Source organism: Molossus molossus, unplaced genomic scaffold, assembly GCF_014108415.1.
Source record: "Molossus molossus isolate mMolMol1 unplaced genomic scaffold, mMolMol1.p scaffold_m16_p_13, whole genome shotgun sequence".
NCBI lineage: Eukaryota > Metazoa > Chordata > Mammalia > Chiroptera > Molossidae > Molossus > Molossus molossus.
The window spans coordinates 49,232,209-49,257,475 of record NW_023425348.1 but is presented as its reverse complement, the minus strand read 5'-3'; the positions used below and the strand labels follow the sequence as shown (position 1 = coordinate 49,257,475).

The 25,267-nt window shown below is 36.1% G+C and overlaps 1 protein-coding gene across 1 annotated transcript; it reads left to right on the top strand.

Annotated features, from left to right (window-relative positions):
- Nucleotides 1–15,418: 15,418 nt before the first annotated feature.
- Nucleotides 15,419–16,611, top strand: LOC118628380 (olfactory receptor 52N5). Its single transcript, XM_036259290.1, has one exon. It carries the CDS (start codon nt 15,450–15,452, stop codon nt 16,413–16,415), a length of 966 nt encoding a protein of 321 aa, XP_036115183.1. The 5' UTR covers nt 15,419–15,449; the 3' UTR covers nt 16,416–16,611.
- The last annotated feature ends 8,656 nt before the right edge of the window (nt 16,612–25,267 follow it).

Below are 25,267 nucleotides of genomic sequence, written 5' to 3'. Positions count from 1 at the left end.
CTTCTAGGAATATATTTTAAGAAGCCTGAGACACCAATCAGAAATAATATATGGACCCCTATGTTTACAGCAGCACTATTTACAATAGCTAAGAAACAGCCCAAGTGCCCATCAGTAGATGAGTAGATAAAAAAGCTGTGGTACATTTACACAATGGAATACGGTACTATGTAGCTGTAAGAAAGAGTGATCTCTTACCCTTTGAGACAACATGGAGTCACTTGGAAAGTATTATGCTGTGTGAAATAAGCCAGTCAGAGAAAGACAAGTACCACATGATCTCATTTATTTATGAAATATCGTGAACAAACTAAGGTGTCAACCAAATTAGATCCAGAGTCATGGAAGTAGGGAACAGACTAACAAACCTCAGAGGGATGTGGGGGTTGAAGGGGTGGGAAGAGATAAATAAAAGAACATATGTATGGACGCACAACCAATGGACACGGACATTAGGTTGGAAAAAGCAGGAGGGAGTGGGAGCGGGGAAGAGAGGGGTCAATGAGGGGAAAAAAGGGACACATCTGTAATACTTTCAACAATAAAAAAATAAAACTACAATGTGATAACATAAAAAACATATACAGTACGTTACATTATTAGTATTATTAGCATTATTTTGCTTTATAAAATAAATGTTAGTAAAACCATGTCCAGCCACCCCGTAAGCATCCAGTATTCTTATATCTCACTCAGAACAAACATACATTCGAATACTTGTTTATAACATCCTACACAATTAGGACCCACCTTTTAAATCTCTGAATGTGCCTCCCATTACTCGGACTCTGACTTTCTCAGTCTATTCATACCTACTGGAGGTGTCTCAAACTCAGCAAATGTGCACAACTAAAGGCATTTCTATTTGCTATTTCCACTGTGTGTATTGTCCTTCCCCAGATGACACCATGGTGTATGCCTTAACAGTTTCCCAGTCTTGACTCAGTGTCAATCCCAAAGTAAGGCTTTTTCTGACCTTCAATTTAAAATTGCAACCCCAGACCCCTGCCAATCTTGGCATAACATCTCCCTTTCCAAATTTTCCTTACTCCACTGTAATTAGTATTGCCTAAAATCTCTCCAGGGATTTCTGTCTGTTTTGTTAACTGCTGTATCTCTTGCACTTAAAATAGTGACTGGTACAAGAAAAAAGTTGCATAAGGAATGAATACATTTCAAACCCTTCTTTTTTGTTGGTCTTCTTACTTATACCTTAACAAATTAGTTTGCATATGGAAAAATAAGAGTGCATTAGAGGAAGGCAAACATGGTTACAAGATGTCTGAAATCTTAAAGATTTAAAAAAAATGATATTGGAAATATTCACATTTGAGAAGAGTTCACAAATTAGATGCAAATACTTGCCTTTTCTATTATTTTTCACATGCTAAGAGCATACATATGATGAATAGGAAAAGTTATAGCAAAGTAGATTTGGCTTCAAGGAATGTTGTTGATTCATGCAGATAGAAGTTTCTAGTAAGATAACAAGATTACTGTCATCAGATGAGTCATGAATGTTGTCAGGAAGTTGGGCTGCATGGTCACTGGGATTCCTCCCATTTCTTGCCCTTATTCTTGCCCTAATTCATTGTCATTGTCTTTGTCAAAAGAAGACTCCTCTATCTATTGAGAAGAGAGGCGTTTCTATTATTGCACAGAAATGTGCTTGCCCTATCCCTTTGTCCTTGTCACATCAATATCAGGGAGGCTCCTTTCTCTAGTGCCTAAACTACATTTAATATTTTTCCCCTTCTTCTTCTCCCCTTTTTAGGCAGTTTGCCAGGCCCTTTGGTTTCAGAAGTCTAAAGAGTGACATAATCCAGTTTTCTTTATTTGGCACCCTGACTCAAAATCTTCCTATTTAGTTGCACATTTTCTGTGCATCATATATATTTTTTTATTCTGTCACCCAAACTCACCCTGATGCCAGATGTTTCAAAATTTCCATTCATGATGATATTGCTCAGAAAAATTGCACAATATTGGTTAGGAGCCTTATTTAACAATGCTTAGTGACTTCTCTGGGGATTTTCCAAGCAAACGGGGAATTCATATTTGTTTGGGACTTTACAGATAAATGTTCCATAGGTCTCTGATGGAAGAGGAGGTAAATTTAACTTTGTTGAAATTAGATCTACATTTAAAATATATTTGAGTGGGGGAGAAAATAGCCTCAATAATTATACTCAAATTTTAACATTATTTCAGAATAAATATATCAACTGTGTCTGATATCTATTGAAGTATAAACCTGGGATTATATCTCACGTTCCAGAACACTTCAATTCCATTTTTATAACCTTTGTCATATCTTTATCTACATAGCATATATAGGTCTCAAAGCTTTCTCAAAAATATTTAATAAACAATTTCAGAATCACCTGTACTAGAAATTTATTAAAAAATAGTTTATGTAATAAAGTTGAATTGTATGTTGATTTGAAACATTGCACTATTAAAAGCATTGTTTACCATTTCTGTTCGCCTCTACCTCAGTAGAAATATAGATTTTTTTCTTTCTTCTTTTCATTAAAAATATTTAATGTTGATATTATTGTAGGTGTCTCCCTCCCCCTGCCCCTTTGCCCACCTCCACCCACTCTCTCTTCCCCTTCCCTTGGCTTTCACCAAGCTACTGTTTGTGTCCCTGGAGTAAGCTTGTATGTTCTTTAGCTAATCCCTTTACCTTCTTTATTCAGTCACCCCCACCTCTTACCCCTCCGGCATTGGCCAGTCTATTCCATTTATCCATATCTGGAAACAATTCAAGTGCCCATCAGTAGATGAGTGGATAAAAAAGCTGTGGTACATTTACACAGTGAAATACTATGTGGCTATAAAAACAAGGAACACTTACCCTTTGCTAAGCATGAGTGGACCTGGAGAGTATTATACTAGGTGAAACAAGGCAGTCATCATACTGTATGATCTCATTAATATGTGGAATCTAATGAACAAAATAAACTGATGAACAAAATGGAGTCAGAAGCATGGATACGTGAAATACATCTTTCTTTAAAATTGTAAATATTTTTAGTCAATCTTGATCAATTCTAAGGAAACAGAAGGTTGGATTGAAATTTTTTCAATAGTGAAGGGATTTGGAGGAAGGAAGTGGACAACATCATGACAATAATTTAATATCATCCCCTGGATTTGTAGAAGTGAGTGCAGCCTATATTGGGAGGCGAAAACGGTAGGAAGAAATCTGGTGAAATGGTACATCTTTATGCTAGAACAGGCACCTATAATGGGCAGAAACCCAGCAGATTCAGATTTTCTTTCGCAATAAATAAAACCATTCAGCAAAGCACATAAAATAAAACAAAACCAGCTCTATACAACAAAGCTTCTACCCATAGTGAATCTTCAAATTTTGGAGATCCAGGAGATACAGCTTCATTCCAAAGTAGACAGTTACAATAAATGAAAAGCCTAGAAGCAGGCCTTCCTTTTGAAATATGCCAAGTTTCAATATTACTAGCATTAGGTAAAATAATAATTAAATGACACAAATAATAAACTAGCAGATGGCAGACATGCTCCAAATTTCTCAACGTAGAAAATCTTTGAATGATATATACTTGATAAAAATATGTTTTGCTTTTTGTCTGTTTTTCTAATTAAAAACTATATTAAGCAAATATATTATGCACATATTATATAATAAATTCCTATGATACAATTAATACATAAGTGTGAAAGATGAAATGAAGTCTGTTTATCTACATACAGTTCTTAATATCAGCTAAGAAAGTACACAAATATGTGCCAAGATGTCTAGTAAAGACTATTTGTCTATGTTTATAAGCAGGCTTAGAAGGGAAGAAATGGATAGGAGGTCCAATTGATAAGAGGGAATTGGAAAGTTCTTTGTTTCTCTTATCATATAAGTGAAAAAAGTTTAGTATTAGGTAAATGAGATAAATGGATGAGGGAGGGATCAGACATTTATGTTAATATTGCTTTGTTTGAGAAAGCCCTTCTGAGTCAAGCTTGGTTTACATTACTGCCTGAGATGTGTCATATTACTGAGAGATTCTGCTGTTCTCTGCCAAATGTTCCCCAATATATGAGTGAGACTCCTGGGCCATGGCTTGTAGGGCTGATAATAAGGTTCAGTATTATTTATAACATAACAGGAAGCAGAAAGCCGGTGTGTAATAGTCAGAGCAATGCCATTGTGAATAACAGTCTTTGGCTAATGAATAAGTCTGAATTCAAATCCTTTTACTTTGTTTAACAGCCATATGAATTATGCTGTTTGTCATCATCTTCAGAGTTCTATTGGTACCATGCAATTTGAATCTTTATAAGATTGTAACAATATTATCTATCTCCAGTGTTTTAAGTTCTAAATAATATAATTCATCTAAAGATGATCATCTGGCTTTTCTCTTTTATTTTGTTAATATCAAGAACACCATTGATTGATGTTTAAAGACTAATTTAGTAATCAAGAGAATGTGGTGATGATACAAGAATGAGAGTATAATTAAATGAAACAGACAAGAGAATCTAGAAATAAACCCACATGTATATAGTCAATCAATTTTTAATGTCAGGATCAAAGCATATAACAGAATAAAAAGTTAATAGATAACAAATATGAGGATGTGGAGAAAGGAAACCTGGTGTGCTGTTGGTGGAAATGTAAATTAGTGCAGTCACTATAGAAAACAGTATGGATGTTCCTCAAAAATTACAAATAGAACCACCATATGATCCAAGAATTCCACTTCTGGGCATATAACCAAAGGAGATGAAATCACTATCTAGGAGAGGTATCTGCACTTCCATGTTCATTGCAACATTGTTCACAATAGTCCAAGGTATGAAAAAAATTTAAATGTCCATAGATGGATGAATGGACAAAGAAAATGTCACACACACACACACACACACACACACACACACACAATGGATTATTATTTACCCTTGTAAAAGAAGAAAATCCTGCCATTTGTGACAGCATGGATGGACTTTCAGGACATTATGCTAAGTGAAGCAAGTCAGACAGAGAAAGACAAATACTGCATGACCTAACTTATATGTGGCATCTGAAAACATCAAACTCATAGAACCAGAGAGAAGATTAATGGTTGCCAATCACTAGGGGATGGGAATAATTGGGAGATATCAGTTAAAGGATACAAACTTGCAGTTATACCACGAATAAGTTCTGGGATCTAATGTACAGCATAGAGTCTATAGTTAGTAAAACTGTACTGTATACTTGAAATAGTTATGAGAGTAGAGCTATAGTGCTCTCATCATAGTAACAACAACCACGTGGTAATTATGTGAGGTGAAAGATTCATTAACTAACCTTATTGTAGCAAAGATTTTGCAATATATACATCAAATAATCATACTGTACACCTTAAAATGACACACTGTTATATCTCATAGAGCTGGAAAAAAGCATCTAAGAGGACCACACCAAGACACATCATCATCAAAATGCCAAAGGTTAAATACAAAGAGAGAATCTTAAAAGCAGCAAGAGAAAAGCAGTTTGTTACCTACAAAGAACTTCCCATAAGACTGTCAGCTGATTTCTCAAAAAAAACTTTGCAGGCCACAAAGGAGTGGCAAGAGGTATTGAAGGTGATGAAAAGCAATGACCTACGGCCAAGACTTCTCTATCCTGCAAAGCTATCATTTAGAATTGATGGATGTATCAAGAGTTTCTCAGACAAGAAAAAGCTAAAGGAGTTCATCACCACCAAACCAGTATTATATGAAATGTTGAAGGGTCTTCTTGAAGGAGAAGAACAAAAATATGAACAATAAAATGGCAATTAGTACATATCTATCAACAATTTGAATCTACACACAAAACAAGCAAGCAGAACAGAAACAGACTTACAGATACTGAAACTTTTTGTTGCTTGCCAGATGGACAGGGGCTGGAGGGATGGGTGAAAAAAATGAAGGAATTAAGAAGTACACATTTTTTGTTAGACTGATGAACCTCAAAGGAAAGGGGGGAGGCAGGGCGGGATAAGATAAACCAAAGACCTCTCATGCATATATGCATAACCAATGGACACTGACAATAGTGTGGAGAAGGCTGGAGGGGGACAGGATTGGGAAGGAGGGGGGTCAATGGGGAAAAAGTGGAGAGATCTGTAATACATTCAACAATAAAGATGAGTTTAAAAATGTATAGCAAATATTATTCACAATTGTGAATTATTTAATGTTAATGCAAAATTATCTTCTTAGCAATGGATTACACTTTTCTGGACATCCCAAACAGTCATTTCTAAGTGTTAATGGGTGTATATTTGAAAGTCCCAGTGAGTTTTATTATCCAGAAGGCATATTCACATTATTAAAATTATTGTATGTTGCTATAAGCAGTTAACCAAATATGCCTTATTCTAAAAAAATTACCTCCTTTGATTTTATAATAATTTTGTCATTATTCAGTCGAGTTTCTGCATTGTAGCATAAATCCATGTCTTCATATGACTGTTCGGAATAAAGTTTCTCTCCCTCAGAAAGCTTTATTATACCTAGTCCTCAGTAAAAAAACAAAGATGTCTGTGGTTACTACTCCTTATATTTTGCAAAGAAGGGATATCCTACCCAATGCAATAAGGCAAGAAAAATAAATACAAAAAAAAAAAAAAAGGGAAAAGCAACATACTCTTTATTCACAATTAGATGGTATCTATCTAGATAAACGAAAATAATTTGAACAAAAATTGTTAAAATTTATAAATAAATCTATCAAGGGCACTAAATACACAGACACATATAAAATTCAATTGTTTGCATACCGATATAATTTAATTTTTCTCAAATATATTTTTCAGTAGCAATTTTGTACATGACATTGTGCTAAGTTTTGAAAAAGGTAGAAGACAGGTCTGGCTCACTAAAGGATTTAATTATAAAATTTCAGATGGTTTCAAGCCTATATATTCTGTGTTGTACCTATCACAAATGATGCCTTCAGAGTATTAGACTATATTTGGGATGTAATAATTCTTAAGACAATTCCAAATGTCTGTGCAAGGGTCTTTAGGGTCCATATATATCTGATATCCAAGTCTACATTTTCTAATTATAAACACAGAATTGGGAACTCACTTCTCCTATAAGGCCAGAGTAGAAAGAAGTAGTAACAATCAAGATTTCCCAGCTCCCCAACTTCAGAGTATATCACACATACACAATACACACATGAAGGCACACACACTCTCACACACACAGAATAGAAATGTTTCCTCCTCCACTTGTCTCTTTGTGGTCTCAATATAGGTTTTATATCTCTCCTTTATGGTCAAGAGCATCATCACATAGACATAAATATGACTTAATCCGTGGATATTTCTTTGTTTCTTGAAGAATTCCAGTAGCTTTGTGGTCAGCAGATATTTTTAATTAGGAGTGTATTCTTCTTACTAAGAAGGAGTGTAGATTATGATATCTGAGAGAGGAGGAGGCATAAGAGAGTTGTTAGATAGGGTTATTCTCTTAATTTTTGAAAAGGCACAATGTACCCTGCTATATAACTGCTTTTACGTACTGGCTTATATGCTCCATTTTCATTTTGGATAAAACATTCCTGTTTCAACCACAATCCTAAAACATAATCTTTGTAGGAAGTATTCTAAAGAGAGTGCTAATTAGTTTCCACTAGTTGTAGAACTCAAAACAGCATTTCTGAGAGAAAATAGTTATACGATGGTGGGAGAAAACAAAGGAGTCCTGATAGCCTTAGTCTATAATTTTCTCAGTTCTGGTGTACTTTTTCATTTCAACTCATAGTTATATTTGAATATTTTTTTCAGTGAAAAAGCCCCTAAATTTATATACTCAGTCTTCATCTATAAAAAAAAATAAGGATATAAAGGTCTATAAAAAACACATATGAAGGAAGGAGAACCAATTTTATACAAGCTTAAATATGAATATTGAGTATGAATATATATTACTTCACAGCAAAATCAAGATTGTATTTCCCTCCGTATTGGTCCCATGTCATCATCCTTTCTATTCTTTGCAGGAAAATATTTTCAACACCAATATTTTTCAGAAGTATCTGATAATGCATTTCATCCATTATACAAAGAAAGGATTTCTGTAAAAAAGAAGCAACAGACAATTAGAAAACATCTTTTATAATAGAAAAAAATAAATGATGGCAAAATATCTAAGAAAAGTAAAATCAAGTTACAAAAATAACACAAAAAAGAAATAAAAGACAAGGCAATGTAAAAAATATTTTTAAATTTGAGATATAGAAATTCTTTCCAGGAGGCAAACATTTAACTTTTGGGATTTACATTAAAAGAGAAAACTATTAAGGCAAAAAAAAAAAATTTATCCAAAAAACTATAAAATAATATTTCCTATAACAAAATTTGTATTTAAAGAATTATCAAGAATATTGTTTGTAAATGACTCAAACCTGAAACTTAACTGAAATTGAAAAACACAAAGGTAATAAAAAGATTAAAATTTTCCAGGGAGAACAAACATTAAAATATCAAAAATATGAATGCACATTTACAGAATTGAATAGGGTACCTACCAGCAAATATTAATGCTGAAAGATAATAAAGCAGTTTTCTTACTTATCAAAAGAAATACTTACTATACTCATAACCAAAATTAATTTTCATTTTCTTGACAGAGATTATCTGGTATAAACAATTAAAATGATTTGAATAAACTCATCTGAATTAATGTGTAAATCACTGAGAATTTGTCCTTTTTAAAAATTTATTTTTATGAGATATAATTGACATATAACATTGTATAAGTTCAAGGTGTAAAACCTGTATTGATTTGATATATTTATATATTGCAGTGTGTTTACCACCATAGTATTATCTAACATGTCTATCAGGTCACATAATTATACTTTTTTTGTGGTGAGAATAATTAAGATTTAACTTCTCAGCAATTTTGAAGTTTATAATACAGCACTGTTGTCTATATTATGCTGTGCATTAGATCTCCAGGACTTATCTATAGTTCCAACTTTGTACCCTTAAACAACACATACTGAGTACCCCAGTCCCAGCCTCTGATAACCACCATTCTACTCTCTGTTTAATAAGTTTGGCTTTAAATTTTTTTTCACATATAAGTGATATAACACAATATTTCTCTTCTTCTATCTGACTTATCTCATTTAGCATAATGTCCTCAAGGTTTATCCATGTTATAAGTGACAAGATTTCCTTTTTCTCATGACTGATTAACATTCCTTTGTGTGTATATAAATAGAAGCATTTAGTGAAAAAATAAATTGTAAATTACAATCCTTATTTTTTCTTTTTTGATTTTATTTTTGTTGTTTACACTTTTACAATGTTCCCATTTAAAAAAAAAATTACGTACACATGGAAATGGAGACACACGGAATCCTAATAGGTATTTCTTATGTCAAAAGTTTGTTATGTAAAAATGTTTTTATTATTACATTTTTCTCTTTTAAAATTGAGTATAATATTTGAGAATTCAGAATAATAGATAACTAAATACTTGTAAAAATAAAACACATATATGCATTTTGCCTACTTTTTAATTGGCATGAATTCGTTGTTAAAGCATGAAAGTGAAAGTGCATTAATATCGAAAGACTTTTAAGTGATGATGTATCTTGTTTCTCATAAAATAAACACTTTTGTCTTTACCTTAGGATGTTTATATGTCAGTGTTTAAAATTCTGTTTGGTATAATAGGTGTTAAATAAAGTTCATGAAAGATGAAAAAAATTAGATAAGAATTTTCAACTTCTAATCCTAATGGTGCTATATCTGTGCCATGGGAATTACCTTCTGGACTGCCCTCAATTGGAGGCCAGCTATGGTTGAGGGCTTTATTTTTTTCTCCAAATACCTATATGAACTTTGTGTCATGCTATTCCTTAGGGCTCTGTGGTCCTGGGGGCTATTAAGCCCAGTTTTATATTCAAATTTGTGAGTCTTGATCCCCAAAAACTACATCAAAGGCTGAGCAGTTGAGCCCCATGGGGCAGCAGCACTCTTCAGTCGCCAGCGGCAGGACCTGGGGCTCCACAGAGGCCTGTGCGACCCAAGAGCCCACAAGAGCAGTGGGAGTCTTGATGATATGAGATTATGCCTATTTCCTGTGGGAAGTCAGCTAGACAAAGCACTTCTGATTTAAAGTGTATAAGGTGACAATAGGGTGCCACCATTATAGCCGTTCCTGGGCCTTCTTCCTGGCATGAGCACCTTTTGCATTTCTTCTTGTCTGGAGCTATGTGGGTAAGATAATGCCTCTCAGACGTTTTGATCCTGGGTTTATTGTGTGACAAAGCCTAGTCTTGTTCTGTTTGTGTCGTCTCAGAGATCAGGGGCTCTGTTGTACAGAGGATGCTGTTGGTGATTTCTTGGTCTGGGAAAAATTAGAAAGTACATGTTCATTCCACATTCAAAGCCAAGACAGTGCCAGCAAGGGATGTGCGTTTTTGTGTGGTGAAGGGAAGAGCTAGAGGCTCTCAAAATCGCCTTGAGAGTATAGACAATTCTTCTCTTTGTATTCATTTATTTTTACAACTATGTTGTATAATGGCAGTAATACAGAATTAGACAATAAAGTTCTTATGATGCCTCAGATCAAGAAAAGATAAATAGGTACATCCCTTTACCTCTAAGTCACTAGTCCACCATTCCCCACCGCCTTTCCTTTCTTCAGTTCAGTAACATACCTTAAAATCAATCAGTCTTATTCCAATTTACTTCTTTTTAAATCCAGGTTCTGTCCTCATTCGTGGGGTAAAATAGGTGGCATATTTGGTCTATAAACTAACACAGCTCAGAGGTCAGTAAGGGATATGATAAATATACAAATTGTTCTAGCACAAATCCCCAGGTCATCATCATTATGAAAGAAGGGGAACATATGAGGGTCACAGAGAGGGACTTACAAGTAGAAAACCTGGTTTGGCTTAAGAGAGAAGGGGATGTGTTTCACCAGTTTTTAGTGTAGAGAGCACAAAATTTTGTATTTTTTGCAAGCTAATAAGCATACTGAATCTTGGTTAGATAAAATGGCTATGATAATATTGAACTGGTATACTATTTATAGAAATGTAATTAAATCCCTAAATAAATTTAAGTAATAAATACATCACTTTATTTATTTATTTATTCATTTATAATTATTTAGATAGAGTGAAAGGGAAGGAGAGAGAAAGAAAGAGACAGAGAGAGAAATATCGATGTAAGAGAGACTCATCGATTAGTTGCCTCCACATGGCCCTAACCGGGGCCAGGGATTGAACCTGCAATCCATGTATATGCCCTTGACCAGAATCAAACCCGAGAACCTTCAGTCCAAGTGTCGATGCTCTAAATGCTGAGGCAAACCAGTTAGGGTGGTAAATCCTTTTAAGTAGGTAAATATATTCAAGTAGGTAAATATAGACAACCAGATCGTATTGCTGATTTTTTTGGTGTTGGACTATGAGTAATTATTTGAGTTGGCATGCAAGTTGGCTATTTATGTACAAGTAAGCCTGAAGAGGCAAAACGGTCCTTATGCTAAGTGCCAAAAGGTTCATTGTCTGATGCATGGTGAAGGACTAGTGGAATTTTGAAAACATTAACAAATGGTTCTTGTCCTTTACTGTCTGATTTATTTTGCTAGCATGATAGTCTCAAGGGTCGTCTATGTCATTGCAAATGGCAGTATTTCATCCCTTTGGTGGTTGAGTAGTATTCCATTATATATATGTTCCACATCTTCTTTGACCATCCATCAAAGGACACATAACAGAAAGCAACAAATGAATAAGCCAAACAAATCCATAGACACAGACAGCAGTATGATGGTTACCAGAGGGAATGGGGGATGGACAGAGGATGAAGAGGATAAAGGAGCTCAAATATATAGTGATGGAGTGGGACTGGGTTTTGGATGGTGAGCACACAATGCAGTGTACAGAAGGTGTGTTACAGAATTGTACACTTGAAACATTATTATCTTATTAACCAATGTTACCCTAATATATATACTTAATATAAACAATAGATATGTAATATACTTAATAAAAATAAACAAATGGAATTGTTTAACTGTAGTTAGAGTTTATACAGTTGAAATATTCAGGCTCCGTGATAAAACTAGGTGTCCTGAAATAAAAATTAAGTTGGAAATTTCAGGGAAAATATTTCAGAACAACTACAACAACAACAAAATAATGACACAGTCTCAGAGAATCTAGAACTCTCTTGGATCCAGCATTTTCTTGACATTTCTCTCCATGGGATCAAGGAGAGGATTATTCAAATAATTAATAGAGCTTTATTCTGCATCCCAGCCCCTAAATTCCTCTAAAAATAAGCTGTCCTAAGCCATCTCTAGAGAGTCATGGCATGGAAGTGAGAAGAAAGTGAAAAAGCAAACCTCCTTGGCCTTCTAGGTATTAAGTAGTACCTGATTCATTCCAATTTTTCTGGGCACGGGGATTAAGTGATCATCTAAAGGAGCCTGTTTTCTCTTTTAAACAGCCAGAGGCAACAATGGGCACTGCACGTACTTTGTGTCCAATGCCTGTCCAGTGTGGGACGAAGAAACAGCAGAAGCAGCAGTGATAGCATCAATCACTGTACTTTCCATGAGATCCTGGCGGCTAAGGCATGTGGATCAGGTAACGGAAACTACTGTCATCAAGGAGGAAAGAACACTTGTGACTGATACGAGGTGACATAGTGTAGCATATCTTGATGTGGTATGCTTTTTGTAGTATAGTGTTGCTTTGTTGCTTTTATTGAAAAAGGCTCAATGTAAGACTGAAAGAAGACCTTGAGGTGGACTTATCTTTCTGTGCTTTTGTCACTCTTGTACTTCCAATACTTTCCTATATTCTGTCTCCGTTTTTTACTTCCCCAGAACCACAGGCAAAAATCAGAAGGTGGAGGAGGGCCAGGTTAAGTCTGATAAGCAAATTACCCTCCCCTTTGAAAGAGAAAGTATAAATCATCCCATACAACTTTCTTATTCTTTAGCTGGAAGATGGCTGAAACACTGGGCCAGGAGAAATTATAAGAAGAAGGAGCTGTAGAGGACTCAAGTTAGAAACACAAAGCCTCATATTCTTCCAGGGGGCAGGGGAGGAGGTAGGGCAAAAACACACAAAAACAAATAAATAAATAAATCATTGATTCACTGTTCATTAGCCTTTATAAAGGATTTGGATTTAGCTAAATAGATGTGAAGTCTGAGATGGAAAATCCTGACTTTCACTCTAAATGAATCATTAATAGCTTTGGGCAAGCAAATTAAACATCCTGTGCCCGGGGCAGGGAATTTAATGACAGTAGCTTACTCTGAACTCTGGAATACACAGTGCTATTTATAGGAAATAACATTGTACCTCAATGTTCAAAGATGACTTATGGAGATGAGTATATGGCAGAGTGATTTTCAAATAAGAGAAAGAAACTGAGGAAAGTCAACATAGTATTGTAGTATATGTAGTATTTTGGAATTGGAAAATGTTTCAGCAAAATTTAAGCATGGAATGTGAGGATACAATTTATCATTCAAATCAGAACATGTTTGGATGCTTAGGGAATTAAAAGAAATAAAATGGAAAGAATTCAGATAAACCTAATTTTATGTTATTGAATGCCATGCCAAGAAATTTGATCCTTAACCTCAAATTTATGGAAAAACATTGGAGATTATTAAGCAGTGTATTAAAACTTTTTCAAAATTATGCTATAGGACAAAATTGATTTGAAAAGAGGCAAAGCAACGAAGTAGATGGATATAGCCAGGTGGTCTTTAAGAGAAAATATACTGGTGATAGAAATAAATACTGATGTTAGAAATATTTCTGGATTGAAAATAGAAGATTTTTTTTCTTGTTGGAAGAAAGACTACAAATATTAGACATGCTGAGGTGACCTGGCTAGATTAATAACCAAGACACTTGGTGCTGTAAAAATTATAGCCAAGATGAGATAGAGGAATACTTGAGAAGACCACAAATATGCTGGTAGATCAAGTGGTAGACAATGGCACTGTTATCCAAAAAGCAGAACTCAGAAATTAAGTCTATTTTGGGATGGGGTAGAGGTTGAAGTGATGAGGTTAGTCTTAGACATAGTCAATTTAAACTGTCCATGGACATTTAAAATGGAACTATTGAGTATGCATTTAGGATGACTTAACGATTGTGACACAGCTTTCTTAATAAATTTAATTATTTGCAAATTATCTTTTTGTTGGCTACACTTGAAGTCATGGACATGAACATATTTCCAAGAGAGAGAGACTAAAGAAGGAGTCCAGAGAATATGTTTCTACTGAGTTGTGTAAAGACAAAAAGACATGGAAAGAAAATAGATGGTCTCCGTGACTTTGGAGGATTACAGGGTATTTGAGAAAGGAGATTTCTTATTTTTTTGTCTTTCATAAGACAATCAAGTTAGATTGAACTTCTTGGCCAGTGTTTTTGAATCTCACACCTATAAAGCATCTATACTTGCATTTCAAGTTAGTATATCCAATTCACCAAGATACCTAAGAGTAAAATCAACTTCTGATTAATTTTTGGAACTCTTTCAGGTAGATATTATTAGCCTCACATTATATGTGAGCAACTGAACCTTCAAAAATAAAGTAAAGAAATTGGTATAAAAAGAGCTGAAAGTTGAATAAGATCTAATTTGGTATAAATAACCATAGAACCCTCATTACACATTGCCACACAATATGTACTAAACAAATTTTAAGAAATTATAACTTGCGCCCTGGCCGGTTTGGCTCAGCGGTTAGAGCGTCGGCCTGCGGTCCTGAGAGACCCGGGTTCGGTTCCCGCTAAGGGCACGTACCTCGGTTGCAGTTTGTCCCCAGCCCTGGTCGGTTGTGTGGGTGGCAACCAATTGATGTGTCCCTGTCACATCGATGTTTCTCTCTCTCTCTGTTCCTCTCTCTCCCTCCCAGTCTACCTGAACAATAATGGAAAAATGTCCTCGGGTGAGGATAAAAAAAAAAAAAAAGAAATTATAACTTGCTTCCTTAAGCCATATACTCTGTCAAACCAAGACGCAGAGTAAAGACATTACTTAAATGTTAGAGTCATATATAAATATTATTTTTGTCCCTAATTTTAATTTTATGACATTCAACATTATTGGATTTGGCTGTGCCTCAGTTTCTTCTTTTATTTGATGATAAAAACAATTACAACTTTGAAATTATGACCTAAAATTACATTTAGACTGCTTATTAAACTTCTAAAATATTGCCTGTAATATAGCATTATTTCATAAATTGTATATTTTCATAGTCACTATTATTCAAAATTTTTAGTACCATTACAGATGTAATTTTATTTCAAATTTAAGTTTGCATTCTTTAGGATGATCTAAATTAAATTTTTTCTTAATTTCTCCTCAGAATAAAGACTTCTGGAAAACTAGCATTCATCCATAAAATTAGTTATGCTGGCTTCCAACAATTCATATGTGCCTCCAAAATCTTTTATTCTTAATGGAATTCCTGGTCTGGAAAGAGTACATGCATGGATCTCCATCCCATTCTGCATAATGTATATCATCTCCCTTGTGGGAAACCTTGGCCTTGTGTACTTCATCCATCATGAGGAGTCCTTACATCATCCGATGTATTTCTTTCTGGCCATGCTTTCTCTCATTGACCTCTTTACCTGCACCACCACTTTACCCAATACACTCTGCATCTTCTGGTTTAATCTCAAGGAAGTTAACTTCAATGCTTGCTTGGTTCAGATGTTCTTTGTCCATGGGTTCACAGGTGTGGAATCTGGCGTACTCATGCTCATGGCTCTGGACCGCTATGTGGCCATTTGTTACCCATTGCGTTACGCTACTATACTCACTAACCCTATCATTGCCAGAGCTGGGCTTGCCGTCTTCTTGAGAGGTGTGCTGCTAATGATTCCTTTTCCATTCTTGGTCAAGCGTTTGCCCTTCTGCCAAAGCAATATTATCTCCCATACATATTGTGATCACATGTCAGTGGTGAAGTTATCCTGTGCCAGCATCCAGGTCAATGTCATTTATGGTCTGATGGTTGCCCTCCTGATTGGAGTGTTTGACATCTGCTGTATATCTATGTCTTACACCATGATCCTCCGGGCAGTGGTAAGCCTTTCATCAGCAGATGCTCAGCTGAAGGCCTTCAGCACCTGTACTGCCCATATATCTGCCATTATCATCACCTATGTTCCAGCATTCTTCACTTTTTTTACCCACCGCTTTGGAGGACACACTATTCCGCCTTCTCTTCATATCATTGTGGCTAATCTTTATCTTCTTCTTCCTCCAACTCTGAACCCCATTGTCTATGGGGTAAAGACAAAACAGATCCGAGAGAGTATCATAAAGTTCTTCCAGGGTGAGAAAGGTGCGGATATTCAGGACAACTGAAATTAGATAGAATCAAAATAAATGAAAAACTACAAAAAAGAAGCTCATGAGTGAAATCATACATTTACTCATGTGTGCTATCATATATTTCCCATGATCTATCTCAGATGTATGTTTTCTGAAGCTATAGTGGAGGAATTTATAGCTATTTCTGAATTTATATCCTGATGCCTTTCCCTTATTTTTTCTCCATCACCAGTTTAATCAGATCATTGGTATAAGCTCACTAAAACTTTCCTCTAATGTACTCATGTAAGATATTTTATTAACCTTTTGAGAGAGTCCTTGTCTTATCTATCTTTGTAATCTTCCTTATAGACATAAAATAAAATGGCTTCTCAGGCAGGACATTCAGCCTGGACAGTCTATGAAGCTAAAATTCAGCTTATGAGTTATGCTGACAATATATAGGTGAAAATGGCAGTCGTGGGTTTTTTGAAAATGATATTTAGTAGAGATCATGTTGTAAAAAGCAGTGCAGACCAATTTACTCAAGAAATAAAGAAAATGATGGAAAAGATGGCGGCGAGAAGGTCCAGAGGGAGGGTGAATGTGTGAGAGTGAATTAGTGTGTGAGAGAGTGTGAGTGAACATGAAGGTGGATAACCAAACTTGTGCAGGGCAAAGACGAGGAGCAGAATGTTCCTGTGCTGTGGATGGGAGTAGTCAGCTACCGCAGTAAGCAGCTCTCCAGGGTGCTTCTACCTGTGCCACAGGAAGGTCCCACCATTTTGGAAGATCCAGGGTCTTCCCTGGGAGGAGGCTGTGGGAGAGGCTAGGGCCCAGCAAACTGAGCCCACCAGTGTACCTGGCACAATCAGACCAGTGGACACCCTGTGTCAACACAAACCAGTGCACAGTTGTAGAGCTGCCAAGGTGCCAGTTGCAGAAGGTGCAAATGGCCAGGAGCCCAGCACCATCCCCCACAGTAGTAGCCTGATTAGAGTCCATATATACCCCCAGCATCAGAGGCTCGGGAGCAGAATCCATCCCCAGGCAACAGAAGCACAGACCAGCAACTGAGACCCATCCCCAAAAACTACAGCAAAGGCTGAGCAGGAGTTGAGCCCCATGGGGCAGCAGCCCTCCCCAGTCACCAGTGGCAGGGCCTGGGGCTCCACAGAGGCCTGTGCTACCCAGCAGCCCACAATAGCAGTGGGAAGCCAGAGCCCGAAAGGGACTGGTGCTATCCAGCTGCCAATGGGAACTGCAGGGTGCAGGGGCACCAAAGAGGCCTGGGCGACCCAGCTGCCTGCAAGATAAGCATAGAGTGGGGTCTCCAAAGGTACTGTGCTATTCAGCTGCCTGTGGGACCTGTGGGGTGCTAGGGCACCAGAGAAGCCTGTGCGACTCAGATACCCACAAGATAGGCGTGGAGTCGAGTCTCCAAAGAAAGTGTGCAATCCAGCTGCCCATGGTATGGGCAGGGAGCGCAGCTCCAACAGGGCCTGAGCTATACAGCTACAGGTGGCACCAGCGACCAGCTGGGAAAGCAGCTCCTGAGGGGCCCATGTGATCCAACAGCACCAGCTACTAGGACCCACCAATACCAGTCCCCAGTAGTCAATCCTCTGGGATCCTCAGCAGGCAAGAGGTGACATGCAACAAAACAGTCGGGGGGGGGGGGTGGAGCACAGTAGCCTTATTTGATATACAGTGAGCTGCATACACATCCAAACATCCCTCAGTGGGTCTAGACTTACCAGATGGCTAAAATAGGGAGACAAAGAAACAACACCCAAAGGAAAGAAAAAGAGGAATCACCAGAAAAGGAACTACAAGAAATGGAAGACAGCAACTTGTCAGATAAACAATTCAAAGCAATGATTTTAAGGGTGCTCAAACAATTTGGTGAAAACTACAAGCAACTTAATACGAATGATGAAGAGCTCACTGGGGACTACTTCAGCTTTAAAAAAGAGGTAGAAGCTATGCATAAAATTCAACAAGAAATAAAGAATGACACAGCTATTATGAAAAATACCTTAGAAGGGATCAATAGTAGATTAGAAGAAGCTGAAGACCGAATCAGCAATTTAGAAGACAAGGTAGAGAAAAGCACTCAAATAGAGCAGCAAATGCAAAAAAAAAAAAAAAAAAAAAAAAATTAAAAGCAGAAGGAAAGTTTAAGGGAGCTGTGGGACAATACAAAATGTAACAACATTCACATTATAGAGATACCAGAAGGGGAAGAATCAGTGAAAGGAATAGAGAACCTGTTTAAAGAAATAAAGGCAGAAAACTTTCCTAGACTGGTGAAGGGAAAAGTCACACAAGTCCAGGAAACACAGAGTCCCAAGCAAGATGAACCCAAAAGACCCACAGCTAGACACACCATAATAAAAATGGCAAACATTAAAGACAAAGAAAGAATCTTAAAGGAAGCAAGAGAGAAACAGAAAGTTACCAACAAGGGAGCTCCATTAGATTGTCAGCTGATTTCTCAATAGAAATGATGCAGGCCAGAAGGGCGTGGCATGAAGTGTATAAAGTAATGCAAGTCAAGGGTCTGAATCTAAGACTACTCTATCCAGCAAGGCTATCATTCAAAATTGAAGGAGAAATAAAGAGTTTCATGGATTAAAAAAAAAAAAAAAGCTAAAGAAATTTACCACCACCACCAAACCAGCACTGCAAGAAATGCTGAAGGGACTGTTGTAAAAAGAAGAAGAAGAAGAAGAGGGAGAGAGAGAGAAACACAGGCATAAAATTGAAATGGCAATAAAATTGATAGATAATAACTATCTATCAATAACTACTTTAAATGTAAATGGCTTAAATGCTCCAATCAAAAGACATAGGGTAGCTCATTGGATAAGAAAACAGGACCCATATATATGCCGTCTACAAGAGACCCACCTCACAACAAAAGACTCACACAGGATACAAGTGAAGGAATGGAAAAAAAATTTTCCAAGCAAATGGAAATGGAAAAAAAGCTGGTGTAGCAATACTCATATCTGACTAGATAGACTTCAAAATAAGGGCCATAATAAGAGACAGAAAAGGTCACTAACATTAAAAGGAGCAATCTAACAAGAGGATATAACCCTGGTAAACATATACACACCAAACACGGGAGCACCAAAATACATTAAAAAACTTCTGGAGGACTTCAAGGGAGAGATCAATAGCAACACGATCATAGTGGGTGATTTTAACACGCCACTGACACCACTGCATAGATCTTCTAGATAAAAAATGAACAAGGACATAGAGTCCTTACAAGACAAACTAGATCAGTTGAACTTAATTGATATTTACAAAACATTTCACCCCAAAGCTGCAGAATATACATTCTTCTCAAGTGCACATTGCTGATTCTCAAAGATAGACCCCATGTTAGGACACAAAGCAAGTATCTACAAATTCAAGAAAATTGAAATCATATCAAGCATCTTCTCAGATCACAGTGGCATGAAACTAAAACTCAATTACAATAAAAACACACAAAAACATTCAAACACTTGGAGGCTAAATAGCATGTTATTAAACAATGAATGAGTTACTAAAAAGATCAAGGAAGAAATTAAAAACTTCCTGGAAACCAATGAAAACGAACACACAACACAAAATTTATGGGACACAGCAAAAGCAGTCCTGAGAGGGAAGTTCATAGCACTACAGGCCTACCTCAAGAAACAAGGAAAATCCTTAATTGACTTTCTAACCCTACAACTTAAAGAACTAGAAAGTAAATAGAAAGAAAAACCCAGAGCTAGTAGGAGGAAGGAAATAGTAAAGGTCAGAGAAGAAATAAACAAAATAGAGACTAAAAAAAAACAAAACAATTCCAGAGATCAATGAAACAAAAAGCTGTCTCATTGAAAAGATAAACAAGATCCATGGACCTTTAGCCAGACTCACCAAGAAACAAAGAGAGAGAAACCAAATAAACAAAAGCAGACATGAAAGAGGAGAAGTAACAACTGACATCACAGAAATACAAAGGATCATCAAAATATACTATGAACAATTATATGCCTACAAATTGGACAATCTATGAGACATGGACAAATTTCTAGAAACACACAGCCTACCAAAACTGAACCAGGAAGAGATAGAAAACTAGAACAGACCAATAACAATAAAGGAAATTGAAGATGTAATCAAGAAACTCCCAGGAAACATAAGCCCAGGCTCAGATGACTTCACGAGGGAGTTTTACCAAACTTTCAAAGAAGATCTAATACCCATTCTCCTTACACTATTCCAAAAAATCCAAGAAGATGGAACACTTCCAAACTCATTTTATGAGGCCAGCATAATCCTAATTCCAAAACCGGATAAAGACACTACAAAGAAAAAAAAAAACTACAGGCTAATATCCCTGATGAACACAGATGCCAAAATCCTTAACAAAATATTAGCAAATCGGATCCAGCAATACATTAACAAAATTATTCATCATGATCAAGTGGGCTTTATCCCAGGCATGCAAGGATGGTACAATATTCACAAATCAATAAATGTTATACACCACATAAACAAAATGAAAGATAAAAACCATATGATTATATCAATGGATGCCGAAAAAGCATTTGACAAAATCCAGCACACATTTCTCATGAAAACGCTCAGCAATGTGGGAATAGAGGGATCATATCTCAACATAATAAAGGCCATATATGAAAAACCTATAGGCAACATCATACTCAATGGGCAAAAACTAAAAGCATTTCCCTTAAGAACAGGAACAAGTCAGGGATGTGCACTTACTCCACTCTTATTTAACATATTACTGGAAGTCTTACCACATGAAGAAAAACTAAAAGGGATCCAAATTGGAAAAGAGAAAGTGAACCTGTCATTATTTGCAGATGACATAATATTTTACATAGAAAACCCTAAAGACTCCATCAAAAATTTACTGGACTTAATAAATAAATTTGACAAAGTAGCAGGATACAAAATTAACGTCAAGAAATCAATGGCATTTTTATACACCAATGACGAAATCACAGAAAGAGAAACTACAAAGACAATTCTGTTTACCATAGCAGCAATAAAATTAAGATACCTATGAATAAACTTAACCAAAGAAGTAGAGGACCTCTTCACAGAAAACTACAGGTCATTGATAATAGAAATAGAGGAAGATATAAAAAAGTGGAAGCACATACCTTGTTCATGGATTGGAAGAATTGACATCATTAAAATGTCTATACTACCCAAAGCAATCTATAGATTCAACAAAGTAAGCTTGTGGAGTGGTTGTATAAAACATCCATTGATTTATTCACACAACAGACTTGACTGAAACTTTTTAAAAAATAAAAGCAGCAATCTATAGATTCAATGCAATTCCCATCAAAATAACAACGACATACTTCACAGAACTAGACCAAACACTCCAAAAGTTTATATGGAACCAAAAAAGATCCCCAAAGCCACAGCAAACTTGAAAAAGAAGAACAAAGTAGGAGGGATCACATTACCACATTTCAAGTTATACTACAAAGCCACTGTAATCAAAACAGCCTGGTACTGGCACAAGAACAGACAAATAGACCAGTGGAACAGAACAGAGAACCCAGAAATGGATCCAAGGCAATATGCTCAATTAATATTTGACAGTGGTGGCAAGAGCATACAGTGGAGTCAAGACAGTTTCTTCAATAAATGGTGTTGAGAAAACTGGACAACTGCTTGCAAAAAAAATGAAGCTAGACCACCAACTTACACCCTACACAAGAATAAACTCAAAAAGGATAAAAGACTTAAATGTGAATCATGAATCCATAAAAATCCTAGAAGAAACTGTAAACAACAAAACTTCAGACATCATATGCAGCAGAATTTTCACTGATACATCACCGAAGGCAATAGAAACAAAAGAGAAAATGAACACATGGGACTACATCAAACTCAAAAGCTTCTGCACAGCAAAAGATACAATTATCAAAACGGAAAGGCTCCCCATTGTTTGGGAGAGCATAATTGCCAATGATATATCAGATAAGGGTTTAATTTCCAATATACAGAGAGTACTCATACAACTCAACAAAAGGAAGACAAAGAACCCAATTAAAAAATGGGCAGAGGAACTAAAGAGACACCTCTCCAAACAGGACATACAAATGGCTAAGAGACATATGAAGGAATGCTCAACATCATTAATCATCAGAGAGATGCAAATTAAAACAACAATGATGTATCACCTCACACCTGTCAGAATGGCTGCCATCAACAAATCATCAAACTACAAGTGTTGACGAGGGTGTGGAGAAAAGGGCACTCTAGTACACTGCTGGTGGGAATGCAGATTGCTGCAGCCACTATGGAAAACAATATGGTGTTACCTCAAAAAAATAAAAATTGAACTTCCATTTGTCCCAGTGATCCCACTGCTGGGAATATACCCTAAGAAGCCTGAAACACCAATCAGAAAGAATATATTTACCACCATGTTTGTAGCAGCACTATTTACAATAGCTAAGATCTGGAAACAGCTCAAATGTCCATCAGTAGACGAATGGATAAAAAAGCTGTGGTACATATACACAATGGGGAACTATGCAGCTGTATGAAAGAAAGATCTCTTATCTTTTGGGACGACATGGAGGGACCTGGAAAGTATTATCTTAAGCAAAACAAACCAAACAAAGAAAGAGAAGCATCATGTGATCTCACTTATTTGTGGACTATAAAGAACATAACAGTCTGAGGAACAGGGTAGTCCCAGAGACGTGGAGTGGGGTATAGACTGACAATCCTCAGAAGAGCGGCGGGGGGGGGGGGGGAGATAAACCACAGAATTTATATGCATGTATGCATGAACAATGGACATGGACAACAAAGCTGGGGACAGGGCAGGGAGGGAGGCAGAGAGGGGAATCAGTGGGGAGAAAAAGAGAAACATCTGTAACAAAAATAAATGAAATAATTAATAAAAAAAAATACTGGCTTTACCAATCAAAAGGGGAAAAAACAGAGGGAATCAACAGTAGATTAGATAAAGCAGAGGAACAAATCAGCAATTTGGAAGTAAGGTGATGAAAGCACCCCATCAGAATAGCAAAAAGAACAAAATAATTAAGAAAATAAAGAATAGTTTTAGGGTTTTCTGGGACAACATCAAGCATACCTACATTCACAACATAAGCATACGAATAGGAGAAGAGAATGAGCAAGGAACAAAAACCTATCTGAAGAAATAATTTGGAAAAACGTTCTAACCTAGTGAAGGAAGTAAACATAAATGTTCAGGAAGCACAGAGAGTCCCAGACAAGATGAATCCAAAGAGGCCCACAGCAAGCCAAAGGTTTAAAACAGAGAAGCTTAAAAGCAGTAGAGAAAAGCAGTTAACTACCTACAAAGGATCTTCCGTAAGACTGTCGGCTAGTTTCTCAACAGAATATTTGCAGGCCAGCAGGGATTGGCAAGAAATATTCAAAGTGATGAAAAGCAAGGACCTATGGCTGAGATTACTCAACTCAGCAAGACTATCATTTAGACTTGGACAGATAAGATCTTCCCAGACCAAAAAAATAAAAAGGCTAAAGGAGTTAATCACCACCAAACCAATATTACAATAAATATTAAAGGAACAATAAGATGGCAATAGCATATCCATCAATAACTACTTTAAATGTATATGGTTTAAATGCTCCAGTCAAAAGACATAGTTTGACTAAGTGAATAAGAAAATAAGACCCTTATATATGCTGCCTATAAGAGACTCACTTCTAATCAAAACACACACAGGCAAAATAAAGAGATGAAAAAAATATACTTCATAAAATTAGAAACAACAACAAAAAAGAAGAAGATGATTAGCAATACTTATACTAAATAAAATAGACACTAAAACAAAGGCTATAGAAAGAGACAAAGAAGGACCCAGAAATTCCACTTCTGGGTATTTATCTGAAGAAACCAAAAACACTAATTCAAAAGACATATGTACACATATGTTCATTGTAGCATTATTTAAAATAGGCAAGATATGGCCCTGGCCAGTTTGGCTCAGCGGTTAGAGCCTCAGCCCATGGACTGAAGAGTTCCGGGTTCGGTTTCCTAAGGGCACTACCTCGGTTGCAGTTTGTCCCCGACCCTGGTTGGGGTTGTGTGGGTGGCAACCACTCAATGTGTCTTTCTCACATCGATGTTTCTCTCTCTCTTCCTCCCTCTCTCCCTCCCGCTCTATCTGAAGATAGATGCAAAAGTGTCCTCAGGTGAGGATTTAAAAAAATAAAATAGGCAAGATTTGGAAGCAACCTAAGTGTCCCTCAATAATGAATGGATAAAAAAAAATGGTAAATATATACACAATGGGGTATTCGTCATTAAAAAAAATAAAAATAAATAAAAAAGAAACCTTGCCATTTGGTTCAACATGGATGGACCTAGAGGGTATTATACTAAGTGAAATTAAGTCAGAGTAACACTTATATGTGGAATCTAAAAAACAAAATAAATGAACAAACAAAATAGAAACAAGCTCATAGATACAGAGAACATTTTGATGGTTGCCAGATGAGAAGGGTTTTCAGGGATGGGTAAAAAGGGGGAAGGGATTAAGAAGTACAGATTGGTAGTTACAAAATAGTCATTGAAATGTAAAGTATAAGGATTGTAGTGAATGATATGGTGTCAGATGTGTACTAGATTTATCGAAGGGGTCACTTTTTAAGTTATATAAATGTCTAGTCACTATGCTGCACACCTGAAACTAATATATTGTCAACTGTAATTAAAAATAAAAATTATTTAAAAAATAAACCCTTAAAAAATTCTGCTTTAATTTTGAACACAGTTAATGTTTATACATATAAACCACTAAAACAAACACGCTTTGGGATTTCAGTAAAGTTTAATATGATAAATTGGATAGTAAATCCAACAATTT